At 28.8% G+C, this 18,373-nt stretch overlaps 1 protein-coding gene across 2 annotated transcripts in view; it reads left to right on the forward strand.

Annotated features, from left to right (window-relative positions):
- Positions 1-9,249, forward strand: part of LOC121128514 (ephrin-B1-like) — a 29,618-nt gene extending 20,369 nt beyond the window's left edge. For both annotated transcript variants that reach the window (XM_040724094.2, XM_040724095.2), the window contains one exon: positions 6,542-9,249. In XM_040724094.2, the coding sequence (XP_040580028.1) occupies positions 6,618-7,466 (849 nt within the window). In that variant the 5' untranslated portion in view covers positions 6,542-6,617 and the 3' untranslated portion in view covers positions 7,467-9,249. The remainder of the gene's footprint in view (positions 1-6,541) is intronic.
- The last annotated feature ends 9,124 nt before the right edge of the window (positions 9,250-18,373 follow it).

An 18,373-nucleotide genomic window follows, 5' to 3' on the forward strand; every position in this document is an offset into this window, starting at 1 on the left:
AAACCTACAATGCAACATTTTCAGTAAAGTCATAAATTGGATCATAAATACAGGAAATGCCATTTTGGGAGCTCAAAGTTGATATTGTTAATATTTAAAATAAAAAATCATCAAATGGCTTTAAGAATAAATAAAGTTAAAGTATCTGCATTGAATACTACTTAATGCCGATCATACACATTGATATTTGAATTACATGAAAGTAATATGTATAAAAAATCCTGAAAAATGGTGCACTACATATCTTTTTTTTGATAGATTAGGGACGATAAAAGTAGGATAAATATAGAAAAACATCCTATTCTTTCTATCGTAATTGTTAATTTTATCCAGAATATGGAAATAAGTTTTTATAACAATTTAATAACATATTTTTAGTACATATTATTGTCTAATATAAGAAAACTTGGCAGTAGAGGGATCAAAATATGTTAAGGGGTAAAATTTCATTTTCATTGTTGGTACCATTATTAAATCGAATATTATTTAATTAATTGAAATAAATTATCGACTATTTTTCGTAAAAAGAATGAAAACAGGGGTTTCCTTTTGATAAAATCTAAATTTTTTAGCTCCCGAAAAAGGCGTACATTCACAATGCTGTTTGTCCAGTGAATACACTTTTTATTAATATCTTTAAATTATACAACTGATTTATTTAATTATAAAAAATAGACTAAACTTTCAATTTGATTTAATAATGAGCAAATGCACATTTTTGTGAAGAAAAACACAATTTTTTTTTGTTCGGAATCATGGAACAAACTGACATTTCGAATTAAAATATATTTTAATGGTAATTTAAAACAATGACTTTTGAATTTAATTTTGATTTAAGTATGCTTCTGAATTACATACATACATATATTCAAGTAATATTACTTGTTTTAGATTACACATTCAAAAATATACAAACAATACAATGTATTAAAATCCTCCAAATACAATAATAACTTTTCTTCATTTTTTTGTATGTGATACGTCAACATAAAAAAATCTTGGGCAAAATTCAAGTATTATTTTACTTCGTATATACACACTGTCTGAGAATCCATTTTTACAGGGTTATTATTCAAATTTTTGGGTTCATTTAGATTTCCAAGAATTTATACTACATTTTAAAAATTTCATTTGATTTATGATACCTATATTGGCCCCGATATATCGTTTTATCCATAAAATTTTTTGGGTAAATCAATGACAATTGATCTAATTATATATGAAGATCCACAAAAGTATTTCAGCATCTTTTTTCTCGAGTAAGCAATCTATTTGTTGGTATTAAAGGTTAAATTATGGGTAATTTTGGTTTGTTTGACTTGATTGACCTAACAAACGATTTAACTTCTATGAATTTAAAACATTTTTGCAGTAATCAAATATCCCTTTTTTACGACATAATGAGTTTAAACTTTGACAAATGAAGGTTTGAATATTGAACTTATGACTTTGTTAACCCTCTGTTAATGAACCGAGATATTAAACACCCTGCTACTTATAAATATGCTTCTTATTATTTTAAATTTACATTTTATCGCTAGTAACTTTCAGCATGCATCTCAGATTAAATACAAATCATTATTTATTTATCTAGGTAATGCCTTGATTAAGGTTTATTCGTATAATTAGCAATTTTTAATCAAGGTTAAGTTATTTTATGAACTGTTTTGCTTAAAATTTTATTATTCTTTTGATTTCTTGGAGATTTCTTTTTTCAATGTGGAAACTGAGGGGCAGAAGGCCAAAACGTCAGAAAACAAAACGTTGACCGACAGAACGTCGACCTGAAAATACTAAATTTCAAAATATGAAAACCGACATTTCACTCCAGACATTTCCCAGCCGAAATATTTACCTAACAAACTCTAACATACCCTCATTTTTATCTCGAAATTTTGGCACTATTATTTGAACCGCCCGGCCAGAAAATGAAATGAAACCCACCACTGTTAATCACTTTACATTTAAGGGCACCTCTCAAAGTCCCAAATTATTCCACAAATATTAATAGTTATTACATTAATACAATAAATATTCGTATTTATTCTATTAATTTCTTATAAATTTAAAATAGACATCCTCCCCCTCCCCATAATAAAAGACAGTAATGGCCCCTCAACCCCACCAACTTATATTCAAAAAAATGATCTTGTATCGCCAGGTCCGAAAAAGGGATGACACCAGCCAATGTTGGATAAGTTACATTCAAAGAACACTCCCAATACCTCAATTTATATATTGGAATTTATGATTGCTTTAGGGTGCTGCCAGTTCCCAAAAGGAGATGAAAGCTGAAAAATCCCCCACATCGGTATCCGAAAAATGCCCAACATTCGTGTTGTATAAAGGGGTTAGTAGGGGTCCTTATTGGTGTTTATATAGGGGTAGGTTTCAATTGGGAAATGTCTGAATAGGATATATTGCAACACCATTAAAAGGAACCCTTTATTTTATATTCTACGGTCGACGTGCTGTTGGTCGACGTTTTGTCTTGTCGACGTTTTGTATATTTTATGTTTAGTCTACTTGATGATTTGACGGTCAATTTTTGGTCCATGCACTAGACTAAAGCAATATTATTAGCTACAAAGTAATAATATTGTATCTAATTTTTATACGACACTTTCAACCTCACCAAAACTGAGGGAAACTAATTGCTTGTATCAAATTTTTATAATATGTAGAGACATGGAATGAAAAGAAAACTTTTTTTTCCTTTATGTTACAACTGTTGTTTGCTTCCGTAATGAAAATGCATTATTGAAGTCGTAACTATATTCTACTTCTTGTTTTGGATCCCCACTCTGTACATATACCCATAAATGAAAATAAAGTTTTGGACATTTCCAGTATTTAAAAAGATGGTAAACCAGGATCTGGCCCGTAACAAAGTAGCAAGGAAATTTAGCCAACTATATACGTAAATTACTTGCCGAATCTTGTTTTATGGATTATTGCATGGGATAAATTAATATTTAATATAGTATAGACGCATGTATGTATATATGATACGCATACTCCAAATAGAGATATTTCCTTTCAAATATACAATGCTAAGTAGACGTCACTTATCAAATTTTAAAGATATAAGTACATATATTATTTTGATCTGTTAGTTAGAGTAGTAAATAGTGGGATTATACAATAAGTAAAAAATAAAATAAATGAATAAATTGAACATATAACAGAGATGTTGTTTTCTTTAAAAAAAGATCTTATCATGTGTGTTAATCTAATGTTACATGTATTGAAAAGACATCTTTACATCTTATCAGATGTTAAAGGAACCTACATATATAAGTGAATACTAGATATATTCATGTGAAAAATCACAAGGAAAATGATATCTCTATATTTAATCTAATTAAACATTAAATAACAAATACACTGAGTGAGCAAGCTATACATGCAACCCCATAGGCGCAGTCTCTTGGGAAAACGTGAGTACTTTGGTAGCAGTTTTTTTTAAAGCTGGTTTCAAATCTGCAACAGTGGAAAGAAAATGGAATCAATTTACGATTTCGATGTTCCAAAGATTTGGAAAAGGCACGGGTCCCTCCTTAGAATCGGAGCAACAAAATAACAACTCCTCAGACTCTGGGACTTCGTGAAACGTTCGTTCTTAAGGTTATGAGGAAATTTGAGGCCTTTAAAAGTGATTTTGACGCAACAGTAATATGGACTGAGGTGTTTGGGAGATAAGCTTCGAAGGGCAAGTCATGCCTCCTCATGTGTTACCCCAATGCCTCAGGGGCAAGACGGAGGATTTTATAGACGTTCTAAAGCCCTAAATTGATTTGATTTCCAATTGGAGGCCTTACAACTGGTAACGGGTTTCAGTTTTCCGTCACAACTTGAAGAAAAGTTTCAAATCACTCCAAAACAACTTTGACAACTTCCTCTTCCTGTATTTTTGGCGTGATGCTGGAGGTGATTTTATTAATAAAATAAAATACCAGAATCTGTCAGGGTTCCATATTCTGGTTTTATTTTTTTAATTTGAGAACTGGTTGTAGAGAAAATTGCGTTTGAAAAAAATCCTTTTCGCCTTACAGATAGCTTGCACACCCTGTATCAATATTTACAAAGTTGTAATTGAAACGTAAGTAAAAGTTCCTTGATAAAATGGAAATATCCATTTTTTTTACCTTGATCATGTAATAAGCACAATGGAAATAATAATCAAGCCCTTGTGCTTTTTTGCGGCATTTCCCTATTATATGAATGTCTTATCGATAAAAAGAAGGTGGAGTTTTATGTACCTATGTTTTGTATTGTATATCTACATAACATAGGTTTCGATGAAAACATTTTCATACAGGAACTGCTTCTCCTTGAACTGAGGAAAATACACACATATATAGTTATATAAAGAAATGTATGGAACACACAATAGGTAACAATGAAATTAAGTATTGAAAATGAAATATAAATATAATAAAAAATCGTGAACAAGGAATACTTTTGTACGTAATACCTAGTCGAGGGCTGCCAAAAAAACATTTTATTACAATTGTATATAAATATGTATTCTCCTGACCGACAAAGTAGGGTCGTACTAAACTTTAGAAGAATGACTATTGTTTTTATTAAACTCTAGATTTTAAGAGTGTATTGAAATTACATCAAAGTATAGTTTCATTTATAGTGTTTATGATTATGATTATATGCTTACAACTATTAAATAAATTTGTAAGAATATAAAATATTTTTTCCAAAAAGAAGTTTTTTAATTTATTTCCCCACTTTAATAATGGATTTTGCATGTCTATGTGCATGTTATGTTGATTTTTATTATAGACTGGAGACTACAGTCACGTCTAGTTTAGTCCTACGTATCAGTACTAAAACTTTTAAATTTTGGTTTTTTATCACGCCACTCATTTGTTCTTTTTTTAATAAGTTGTAATACTTACAGTCTGAAACACCAATAAAACCGGTCCTAAGACTGGATGGGATTTGACCAAAAAGATAAGGACTGACACAACATTAGTCTTGCCATTAAAACACAATTTAGGCTATTTAAACCTGCATCAATGGATTTATTTTGATTTTCTTACTACTTTGGCAGCGCTTATCAAAACCCTTGTGGCCCATACTGGGCCAGCGGGTTGCGTATAGATATTTTATTCCTCAGATTATATGAATAATAAATTAGTACAGAATGTTGTGTCTTTCTCTAAATAATAAAAAAATCCAAAATCTTTTTGGAAGAAGGTATACTTCAATTTTTCCCCTTGTAATAAGAATGGACTATTATCTAAATGAAGAATATTATACTTTTTTTTATTATAGACATACTTTTTCAGTAAGTATTATAATAATTGGGCATATATAAGGTGTGTTACCATAAAAACTACGTACATACGTTTGTTTTATAGTTCATTTGTCTTTATCTCTAAGGTATTATGGTAATGGTTCGATGCAGTGCATTTTTTGAAAAAGTAAGAAACAATTTATTGTAATTATGTACTAACATAAGCATAAAAAGCTTATTGGAATACTGTCACATCTTCATGTACCTACGTATATAGATTTAAAAAAATATACATAAAAAAATACATTTCTATTTCGTTTGATACCTTTTTGATCTTGGATATTACTTCAATTTTGTACATATGGATCTGGAAAAATTTGGCAAGGAAAATAAAATTTAAATAGTTAAGAATAATTAGAAAGCAAAGTCTTATATGAATTTAAAATGTAAATCAGGCGGTAAATATATACATTGTAAACAATTATTGCCTTTAAATACTTATAAATTTGCCCTGCTTCCTTTAAAAAAAATGAATTCATCAACAAAACTGAAAGTGATAGATGATTACTTATACATAGGAACCTAAATATTTCGTGATCTAAAATTATAACAGTATACATTACGTTATATCGAAGATTAATTAAACCTGGAAATCATAAAAATAAATTTCCAAACTAGTAACTCTTGGTTTATTGTGAAACTTGATGTTCTCTCCATTTTAGTACTACGGATCTGAGCTCTGATATCCTTCAAACAATTTTTAGATAATTACTTTTTGTGTGACATATATAATATATACATATGTACCTTATATTTTACTAACAATGGCAATATGTAATGTTTTATTAATACTCACTATAAAGCTTTTGCTAAGTTGTGAACAATGATCTATAATTAAATGAAAAATAATTATTTATTAATTAGTTTTTGGCATTTTTTCTATCTTTTTATGGAGAATAGGTTCAAAGAAACATAAAATTATATATTGTGTAATTTAAAAGTATACATCTTTAAATTTATGTCATATTTTGCGTCTGAAATCTTTTTGCACATTTACTAGGTGAAGGGAAATGATTTCATTTACTAATATTATGTCAAATAAAGGTATTAATTTATTTGTAAAAATGAATATAATTTTACTTGCAACAACACTGAGATGACAAAGTGATAGTTGATTTTTGCTCATTTCCTTCTGTTAAGTGACATTTCAGGAATTTTTACATATCTAGTATTATAAGTTTTTTTTTCTTTTATAACTATTGATGATTTTATTATTATTTGCAGGTAATTATTTTCAATCCGTCATTATATTGATCAAATTTATATTTGATTGGAAATAGTGCCATATCACAGCAAAGTCATGCAACTATCATTTCGAATACTAACTCTTGTATCACTATTCAAAATCTGTTTATCCATGAGGCAAAATCATGTGATACATTGGAACACATCTAACCCCATCTTTCGCATCGATAATACAGATCATATTTTAGATGTAAACCATGGAAATCAACCTTGGGAGTATGATCAAGTCAACATTATATGTCCTAATTATAAAACTCTTCGAGGAACTTCATCTGATACAGAAGATGAAGAAAAATATATAATTTATAATGTGTCAAAGGAAGAGTATGAAACATGTCGGATTCTAAATCCAAATCCTCGAATAGTCGCTGTTTGTGACAAACCCCATGAACTTTTGTATTTTACCATTTCCTTTCGTTCTTTTACTCCAACTCCTGGAGGAATGGAATTCAAGCCGGGAAAAGACTACTATTTCATATCCACATCCTCACCAAATGATCTCAAAAGCAAAAATGGTGGGAGGTGCTCTACCCACAACATGAAAATAGCTTTCAAAGTTGCGAGTAGAGACCATGAAAGGAGTTCGTCAAGCCCTATAGAATCTCTTTCAAACAAAAAAAATGTGTATCCCCTAAGTATCAATACTCCAAGGCGTCGAAGACCATTCACAACTAGGATGCCACCTACTAGGATCTTAGACAATCGGTTTGGTAAAATACTTCCACCTATCTATGAAGAAGCACAGTTTCGGCATCCAAATGATGTGGTCAAACATGAGGCTTCTCGAATGGAAGTGATTACAGATTCCCATCCGGATCCTTTGTCTGGCTCAAATAAGCCATATTTTTTTTCTCCATTGGGTATGGTATTAGTAATTGGACTTCATCTTTCACTATCCTCTTAAAGTGAGGTTATACAAACATACCTATTAATTATTTGAATAAGCTTTATGATAGTTTCCCCTCGTTAACCTATTCCAATGTATTTATTTCTAAACAAATTATACATGGATAAATTTACACAAGGGAATGGATTTCACTCAAATTTACTATATGGTATTTTGGAAAGTAGACTAGCTAAACAAGGAATTTTTGGATCTGTAACTCTATCTAACTCTTAGATTTGAAGCTTTAAAGATAAAGAAATTGGCATATTGATGAATATTTGATTAGCGTTATCTTGTAAAACCTAAGCAATGATAGGCTAGTGCTATATTTCATTAAAAAACTATTAGTTATTATAACAATTTAATTATATTTTTTTGAGATTTTGTTATAAAAAAGTATAACCTAATTTAAAATTTTTCAATGTGTATGTTTTTGATTTTTTTTTAAATTTTGATCATATCAAGGTAGAATCCTTATAATTTTTTTTTTTTTGAACAGCAGAGTAGAAAATTCATGGAAAAAAAAATAATGGTGTTATTTATATAAATAATAACATCATTTATTTTTATTTTTTGTAACTTTATGATAATTTTAAATAAAAAGGAATGTTAAAAAGAACATTTTTAAAGTATAAAAATGAAGTTATAATTTTTATAAATAGTAAATTTTTCTAACTACATTAATTTTCCACTTTACAGTTTTTTATATAAAAGTCATAAGGACGTTACATCTATATCCGTAATGTTTTACTAAAATCAAAGACAATATACTTTGTAAAGTTAAGGTCAAAACCTAAGGATAATTTTGACTTTTTTATTTTCTTAACAAAAGTCAAAAAAAGTTATAACACAAGTTTTGTTGAACTAAACGATAGCTTTCCCATGATTCATTATACTTGTCTAAAATTGCTTTGTTTTTCAATCAAATATTTATCAAAATGCTAATTTTGTCATCTTTAAGGGCACATAACTCAGAGTTGGATTGAGTTAGACATCCAAAAATTTCTTTTTTAGCTATTCAACTGTCAAAATTACCATATTGTAAATTTAAGTCAAATCCGTTTCCTTGTTAAAATTTGTCGTTGAATGACCCATGTATAACATAACTAATATAAGATGTAATGTGCCATACCATATAATTTTAAATAAATATGTTTGCTCACTGCCAACATTGTACCAAACACTCTTTTCAAAAGGTAATAAAGTTTATTTTGAAATTAATTTTCACAAATTTAAACCTATAAACAAACTTTAATGAATTACATAAATATTTTGAAATATTCTAATGTAAAACAAAAGAAAAAAGAATGTGACTAAAAATGTTTTATCCTTGTATTAAATAATTATGACAGGATTGACATTGACAAAATTTTTATTTTCCTACCTATAACATATATTTAATATTGAAAAAGTAGTTTCTTTGAGAAAAATTAAAAAATAAAATCTTAAAATTAAGGGCATTAATATATTTGCCATATTTTTGGATCCCCCCCCCCTTTGGTACAGTGTAACATTACATTTCATAATCAAACTGTGATACTCAAATTTATGAAATTATTATATAGAATAATTAATATATCTGTACATTATTTTCGGAATTTAGTTTTTTTTTATTTTACATAAATGACTCAAAATTACTCAGTACTTTTTTTTTCGCAAAATTTATTTTGTATTTCGACAACAAAATCATTACAATTTTAGATATATACTATATTTAGTCGTTTTTTTCCCTCATTATTTGTTTGTTTGTTATATCTGTGATAATATACATTTATTCTATGAAATACATAAATATATATGATTTTTTTAGTTTACTAAATTTTAAATCCTAAATTTTTTGTTAACTTATATGTCTTTATTTTAAGCTAGGCTTATTTTTACTACACCATATAAGTAGAAGTATCGAACATATCTTGAAATAATTTTCAATAGTATTTTTTCATAAGTTTAGTGAGTGTAGTATAAAATATCAACATACTTACTGAAAGCTTCGGTTCTTAGATTTCATTTGATATTTAGAATATAAAGAAATGACGCGATGGACCGATCCAAGGATGGCAAAGCTTTAGAAAAAGCTGACAGAAAGTTATTGAAGAAGATTGAAAAGCCCCTTCTTTCACAATAGCAATAAAAACTCAATTAAGAACGTTTTTAGTATGGGGCGAGTGTTAAAATCAAATTTAATTTTTGACCCAACTTATTGGACGCCAATTCATCTTTTAAGTACTCTGAAAAAAGAAGAACCGGCAAGGACTTCCCGCTTCAAAAATCCTCAATTGTTTTTTTAAATTGAATACTATGAATACGTATTTGTTCATTTATTCTTAAATTAATAAGAAAGAAACTCGCAAATTCGGTGATAATGACTGTCTTCTTATGCTTAAAGCAATGGGTATATAACATTTTAAGTTTATATAGTACAACTTAAGGTCATATAAAAGGTCAAAGGTAACAAAGAGGTCAAGTTCTTTTAAATTTATTAGTTTAGCGTGTGTTTTAAGGTGTCCACTTTTTAGGGTGACCTGTTATTTAGGTACTTTGGTTTATTTTAAAGAAAAAATTATCTTAGTTAAGTTTCAGTCTTCAGAGGGCGCTTTTTGACTTCAATAGCCATTTGAAAATGACTTTTTTTTAAAACATTCTCGATTTGTTAAAGGATTCAGAAGTTCAAATTTTAACGTTATATTGCTGAACTTAGGAAGTTTGAATTTTAAAGTTATGTTGTTGAAATTCAAAAGCTTCATTGAAGTTCCTTTTCTCAAGTGATATTTAAGAATTTAATCCTTAATTTTCATTTTGAAGAAAAATGAATGTATCCCCAAAGAAATACTTTGGATACTCAAACGATCAAAAAAGATCTACTTACCTTTGTAACATCCACAAATGTTTGGTACGAAAAATTAGTATTTTTAATGAAGGAACTTAATCTTGATTTTCAAACATCCAGCCAGTCTTTCAATAATTGTATATGTAATTGCTCTTTTCAAACGATCGGAAAGGTTCGATCGACAGATAACATATGTCTTTGTATGTGAAGATTTGATATGATGATATCTAACTAAAAAAAGTTCAGAAATGTATTAAATGATTTCATAGACAAATTAATGATAGTGTCAATTAATAGTATGTCAAAAGTGCATGATGTTGATCATCACACAAAGTTGAAACTATACTAAAATGGCCACTTTTGTTTCATACTATAATCTTTCTATTGGAAATTGAAAAATAAATAAAAATTAACTGGAATCAATCAATCAATCATTCTGAATTATGTCCGAAGTCTTACATTCTATGAAATTTTCAATATTCAACGATGTATTTCAAATGGTAAATATAGCTTGTTTTAAATAAAAGTATAGACTACATAAGTCAAAATTCATTTTATTTTACTATGAGATGGAATTTCTAACCGTATATATATACATCTTAACTAATAAATAATCTGGATGAAATATAGAAAATGAATTTTTATATAGCTACATCAATCTAGAAATATCTAAAATATACATTACGAATATTAAAAATAATCGTTTTGGTATTTGCATAAAAACTTGATACCCTTCAGCAATATTCAATTATTTTTCAAAGGCATTCACTTTTTATTTCTTCTCTTACTTCATAAACAGTTTCCCTTATTATCCGTTGTCTAACTGTGTGTCCATTTATTTTTAGCACTTCATTTAACAGTAATATCTATTACTTTAGCGACTTACATTAAAATTTAGGAGTGAAACTGGTTTGATCATGTGAGTATCCAAATATTTCGTTGGGCTACTATTTCTTTTTTTCAAAATGAAAATTAAGGAGTTAATTCTTATTAATCACTTGATAAAATAAACATTTAATAAAACTTTTGAAATTCAGCAACATAACCTTAAAGTTCCAATTTCTGAATTCCCTTTAGAAATAGAAAATTTCTTTAAAATTAATTTTCAAATAGGAGGATAGAAAACGCCCTTTAAAGACTGAAACTTTACAAACAGTTTTTTTTTAAATACAACAGAATATCGAATTAACAGGTCACAATAAAAATACCAAATAAAATAACTTTTTCAAGAAGTTGACATTTTTGTAACCTTTGACCCTTAAAATGACCTTATAATTATATCTAATAAATTTAAAATCTTATATAATTATTACTTTAAGCATAAATGGCTTTAATGATCAAGACATTTGCAAGTTTTTTCTTATTACTTTGACAAATAATTAAAAAAATAAGCATTATATTTAAAAACAAATAATGTGACCCTGGCAATTATACATTTGTTTTTTAGAGAAGAGCTGTTAAGCTGGCATTAAGTTTGATTAGATCAGCTACAAGAAGTTGTGACGAGAGAAGAGAGGGAGATACAAGTAAATAATCACATTAAGCTCGATTCTCAATTCTACTCCGAGTCCTCAATGGACTTGAAATTATAACTCCGCTACCAATCTTCAAAGTTACTCTCCGTATTTTATGGGAATATGAGTTTAATCATATTTTAAAATACGTGAATGCAGTAGAGAAGAAAGTTAAAAAAAGTTAGTGTAGTCCACAATTTTTAGTCATTTAATTAAGAGCTAAAATTCTCAATAAATACTACGCAACAGCTTTTTACCAACAGGCTTAAGTCCACATTTCTAATTGTTATATAAGCCACGGAACACAAAACGGGCAAAAAATTTCGTCCACTGTGGGTTAGTCATTAAAACTTTTTTTCAAACTCAGCTTTTTTTGTATAATTTTGATTCAAAGCTGAAATTCAAAATGATAAACCTATAAAAATGAAAATTTAAGGTAGTATAAATTGACAAAAAAATGTTTTAGCATTCACAAATAAAATATTTATTTAGATACGTTGAATAAAGTTCTTAAAGAATGTTTCTAATCATACAATAATCCAGTAAAATGAAATATCATATTTTTAAAGGTTTTATTATAGCTAAAAACTAATTACAATCCTTTATATTACAATTTCAAAAGATTTTCTGTAAAAAAAAATTCAATTTCGATTTTTTTTTCAATAATGAATTAATATTTTAGAGATGAAACAGATTAACCCCATTTAAATAAATTCTGGTTAAGTAAGTCAATCTACTTATTATTAATTCATTTATGAATTTTTCCTACTTCTAAAATATGCATTACTTCTTACAACCATTCATATACTTTTTTAACAGTTTCACACAATTTTACAAAGCACATTTTTAATTGATTATATAATAAAATTATATGCAAAACTTAAAAAAATCAATCAAAAATGTACTTTTTTATGACGGCAAATATTTTGATGTTGTTATATGAGGCAGATTTTTTAGTTTGCGCCATAACATAATGCAATTGAAAAAACTATTACCTTCCAAATAAGACAATTTATTTTATTTTATTTTTTATGATTAGATGTATACGGTGGGAACTGTGTTTAAGATAACTTAATCCGTTTTTTATCTTTGGAATGCTGTACTATTTTTTATTGACTTTTTTTTTTTAATTTTATCTACATGGTTATTTCATTTTCAAATATTGTTCTGAAATATTTTACTAAAAAAGTGATTTTTACAAAAGAGGTTCTAAAGGCCAAAACTACTGCAATCATAAATTTTAGTGGTCATTTTTGCTACTATGGCTTAAATAATAATAATAATTTATGAGAGACTTATCCGGCAATCGTCCCTAAATCTGAATTTTGTTGTGTAATCATGCTAAGATGACGTTTTTGTATCATTAGGAATATTCCTTTTCTTTTTGTAATATGATTAAAACCTGAAGAGCTTCGTCTCCCACTCGATTCCTAAGTTTTGTTAAAAAGATGAAATGACTTAGATAACTTTGTCAAAAGAGCAAGTTTCAAATTTACAAAAACTCTGGCTTTATCTAAATATCATGTTTTATCATATATAGTTTGAGTAAGTTTGTCTAGCGTTACCCAGAACATTAAGAAATTACAATTTATAAGAACTCCTCTTATTTTTATAAATAAAAAAAATAAGTACCGTAAAATTTAAAAAAAAATTCTCATGTTGGTTTTAGAATTGCTAGAGTAAATTGACCGGCCTTTCCCAGACATAAAAAAAATAATATATATTTATTATTATAAATTATTTATGACAATGAAAACACTCATATCTTTTCTTTATAACAAATGTGTTTTATTATGTTTGTGTTTATCTGATTCATACAGAAACCAATGAATTTTTTTAATATAAATAAATAGATATATTTGTTTGTATTACATATATAAAGTTAAGACGATATAGGATAGTTACTTTTTTTAGTCCTCAAAATGACTTATTATTGTCCAAATCCTAATAAAATTATCATCATCCGGATCGTTCATTTAAAAAAAATCTATTTATTTGTTTGGCCGTAATCCTGGACACACACGCATATACATTTGTGCTTATAAATATGTAAGATAACAGTTTTTATCATTAGTATAATATAATATTCAATACTGGTGTTATTTTAAATTGATATTTTGCTTGAGTCTATATACCCGGAGTTGCCCGGGACATTAAGAATATAAATTCATTAAGAACTCTTCTGTTTAATATAAAACAAAAAATAAAGCTCATAAAATAATAAGAATTTTTCTTATATATATTTTTTGTATTAATATACTAATACTTAGTCATTATACAGGAACTCTTTTTTCAAGAAATGATGTAGTATTTACTTAATTCTGTGTCAGATGTACAACTTGCAATCTCGCCACCACTTCCATGAGTATCATGGAACCCTCCTAATACCCAAAATACACATTTTTTCTCTGTGTATATTGGTGAAGAACTGGGCTAAAATAATGCTTTAACTTTAACAGCCGCGTTTCTAGACACCAAGGAACCCTTCTAATATGTCCCAGCCCAAGGGTTGTGTAGGTTGACTCCTGAGAACGAATCAAATTAAATTCTATAGCACCACTTCTTTGAGCATCAAGAAACCCTCTTAATATTTAAAAATTCCTAAAGTAGTACAGGTGAAGTGTTGGACCGAAATATATGCTAAACTCTACCGTGTTTCTAGTCACCACAAAACTTTTCTAATATTATGTAGTACACCCCAAACTAAAGGGTTGTGCAGATCAACTGCTGGGACTGATGCAAATTAAATTTCTACGCTATCCCTTCCCTGAGCAACAAAGAATCATCGTAATATCACAAAATACACAAAGACCCTCAGGATGTATAGGTTAAGTACCTGCCTTCAAGGGACTTTAATTTTCACGAATAACTCCTTCCGATATGCTATAATATAACCCGTCTTAGGGGTGTGTAGTCAAAATACTGGGCCCGAGTCATTTTAAATATATCTGCTACCGCTTCTCTGGATATCAAGAAACTCCTCATCAAAAATAACATCAAAAGTACTGGACCAAAATACAGTTTAAACTTTACCGCCACCATGTTTCTAAGCACCAAAAACCCTCAAATATGCAAAAATACACCTTTTCCCACGGGTTGTTTCCATTTATTATGTTGACAACATTAAATAATGTATTTATTTATACAAGTAATAATGTTATGGTTTATAATTGCATCAATTGTGTTGACTTGGTGTATTAAACATTAAGATAAGGTAAGTTCTTTTGAGTGTGAATTTTAAACGAATGGATATATTGAATAATATTTGTTATATTTAAAAAGAAAATAGTTTTTATGGTTATTAAATTGGACTTGTAATAATGTTTCCTCTTTTAGAAATTGAAGGCTTAGTCATGGAAATCTAGATATCTAGATACAATACACACGGTATTTTTACATTTTTTAAACGCCAAACTACCAATTTCAGCAAAGAATGGTCTTTCACACCTTTTTTTATTACTCCTTTTAATCTTAACAAATATTTTTAACAAAATTTATAATATTTTTTATTAAAAAAAAACTTATTATAAAGTACAGATATAGCTGAATCATTTTTAAATTTTAAAGATTTCCTGACAAAAATGTATCTAAATAAAATAAGGTACTAAAAACATAAATAAAAAGAAATATCCATGACTAAAGTGTAAAAAAAAAAGAAAACAAAATGACGTTAATTAATTTCTGCGTATCTAAAATTCCATAGGCATGGGGTTGAGAGCTATAAGGGTTGTATTTTTAGTTTTATTGAAGGTTAAATGATCCCTTCCTTTGTTATCATTTGATTTATGTCATTATGTATTAAAATAAACTATAATGAAGGAATACACACCCTTCGTCTAAAATGTAAGACCTTTTTAAATGTTGCACCTTCATCCTATATGTCATATTTCGATGTTTAATCTGAATAACTTATTGGAAACAATTGTCTGAGAATCTATGAATAAAAATAAGCAACGAACAAAAAAAAAAGTTAGCACCCAAGTTCTTTACAAAGTCGTCTCTAGGTCGTCTCAATAAGTGATGATCGCTGCCTACAGTTGATCCTTGTTTGTCTATTACATGCTCGAAAGCTTTCCTTGAGTTGACCGAAAATACCAAAGTCCGAAGTAGAATAGTTGTGGCTGTCAGGAGACCAAATATCTTACTTTTCAAGCCAGTTCAGAAGGATTTTGCATCAACTCACACTCTTTACTCGATACAAAGGCTTCAAATCCTAAATAACAGTTCTCTAGTAGACATTACGATTTAAGTCTTGCTTCACGAAGTGGTGCATGGTGGTCTCGATGTTGTCAAATTCTCGAGCAAAGACATTGACGCCCACCTTGCCTCATCTGCCTTCATTGGTGTATTTTACTGCATCGATCAATTATTTCGGCCTCTTTATTGAAGCTTTAAGTGCCTTTAGTGGTCACCTGGTATACAGTAGAGCTGTTATGCCAAGCAGATTAAAGATTTCTGATGGGGATTGTCCATGCGCGGATGTCTACATAACTGCATCACAGTGTTGCTCCATGTTTTGGTTTATGCGCTCTTATCTGATTGATTGAGCCAACGTAAATCCAAACTTTATAAAGAACTCAGTGCAAAGTTATGCAGCAGGCTAGAAATGGGCATTAAAGAAAAATGGATGTGCATTCATTCAGAATGAAGAAAAGGTAAAATTGATTATATTTATAATTTCAATTTTCTAAATTTGATTATATTTTTGGAAATATAACAATTTTCGTACATTTCAAAAAGTGTTCCATTTTAAACAGAGGGGCATGTTTATATTTTTAGTTAATTAGTCATTTTCTTTCAAAATCTATATTATTTAAATATATACAATTTTAAAGTAAAGCACGCATATTTTGTTTAATATTCTTCAACATTTACATATACCAAGTTCATAAATCACATTTGTTCATGTGAGATTACTTTTTGCTTCATATCTTTAGAATACAATACACAATAAATATTATTTTAATTATACATGCTAGAAAAAAATAAGATAAAGGTTAGGACTTCATGACATGCATATGCAACGTGCATTTTAAAGTTATCTATAATAGGCAAGGCTTTTTATTTCTTATGTCTATACCTAATTTGAATGATTCATCAATAAATAAAATCAGTTTTCAAATTATTTACGTACGTATTTAAACGCAATTTTGTATTAGTAACTTAATTTTATTTTTTTGGATATTTTGAATACTTTATGTAATGTATTTGACATAATCGACAAAAACAAGTCCCGTAAATTTTATAACCCTATAATATGTTATCATATTACTGGGATGCTTTTTACAATTGTCCCATATTTTAAAGTCTTTTATTGCATAAATAACTATGTCTGAGAGGTTTTGTTATAAAATATAATTTTTTCCGAAATACATATAAACAAAACATTATACTTTTATAATACCCTTGGAACATATAATTTGTACAAAAAATGGAAAAATCCTAAAGGGAACAGATTATAGTTCTATTAAAAGCTGGTATACTACCAAGTCAATCCAGAGGATACCAAAGTTAATCGAAAAACTGTTATGAAGTGTAAAAAGCGATTGATGGAATTAAGTCTGATAGGAAGCAAGGGAGTAGAACAAGCAAATTTGTGAAAACTCCAAGCTTGGTCAAGGATATCTGTGAAGAATTGCGGCAAAATCGGTGAATGTACAACAGCTGGCCCAGGATCAAAATGTAAAAGGAACCACTATGACCATGATTGTTAATGATGCCATTAGGGTCAAACCTTATAAACTTCTGTATAGTCATCCTTTGGATAGAAGAAAATTTTTGTTCTAATGTTGCATACAGTAAATAAGAATTGCATCATTTAGGAGGTGTTTGGCCCACTTCAAACGGACATCTTGTACCTTTTGAGTCATTATAGGTATTTCCACGTGCATCTTGGACCTTGATCGCCCTGAACAAATGTGGAGGGAACCACTTACTTCTTTTTGGAGAATTTGACCATGGGCATCGTAGATTAGGCCTCAAAAACCTTCTTGGCCACTTCTGGGATCAGTTTGAACGGTTTTCCACTACTGGGCTCGATTTTAAGGCTTTTCCTTCTTTCATGAGCTTTCTGACCTTGTACAGGGTGTGCCTCTCGACCACAAAAATCTTGACAATTTCAATTGTACTGAGAAAGGCGTAAATCAAAGCAGGAATCTGATTTCTTTTTGCTCCCATTTTGTCTTACAGAAATGACTGAGGCGATTGCAATAGCTCATTAAAAAGCTTAAAGAGTAAGATGCCGTGTAAAACATCAGAAATTTACAAATTACAATCACTATCACTTGTAAAATTAAGCTATGGGAGTGGTGCATTCATGTTGCACGACCCAATATTCCTGATGTGGTAAAAATTAATTGAAAAAATTATTTTGACTTTTTGAAAACAAAAGTGAGGCCTTGTATGGAAACAGCATATCTACGTCCCGAAGTTTGCTTCGCACAGGATTCCCCTTCAGCTTATGCTGCCCACTCAGTTCAAAACTGGAGTAAAAAAATTCATGCATTTCGAACAATTCCATATGACCTTCCTCTCCAACTGATTTTAATTTCCTAGACTTATCCCTTTAAGGTATGTTGGAGAGT

Source organism: Lepeophtheirus salmonis, chromosome 13 (assembly GCF_016086655.4).
Source record: "Lepeophtheirus salmonis chromosome 13, UVic_Lsal_1.4, whole genome shotgun sequence".
NCBI lineage: Eukaryota > Metazoa > Arthropoda > Copepoda > Siphonostomatoida > Caligidae > Lepeophtheirus > Lepeophtheirus salmonis.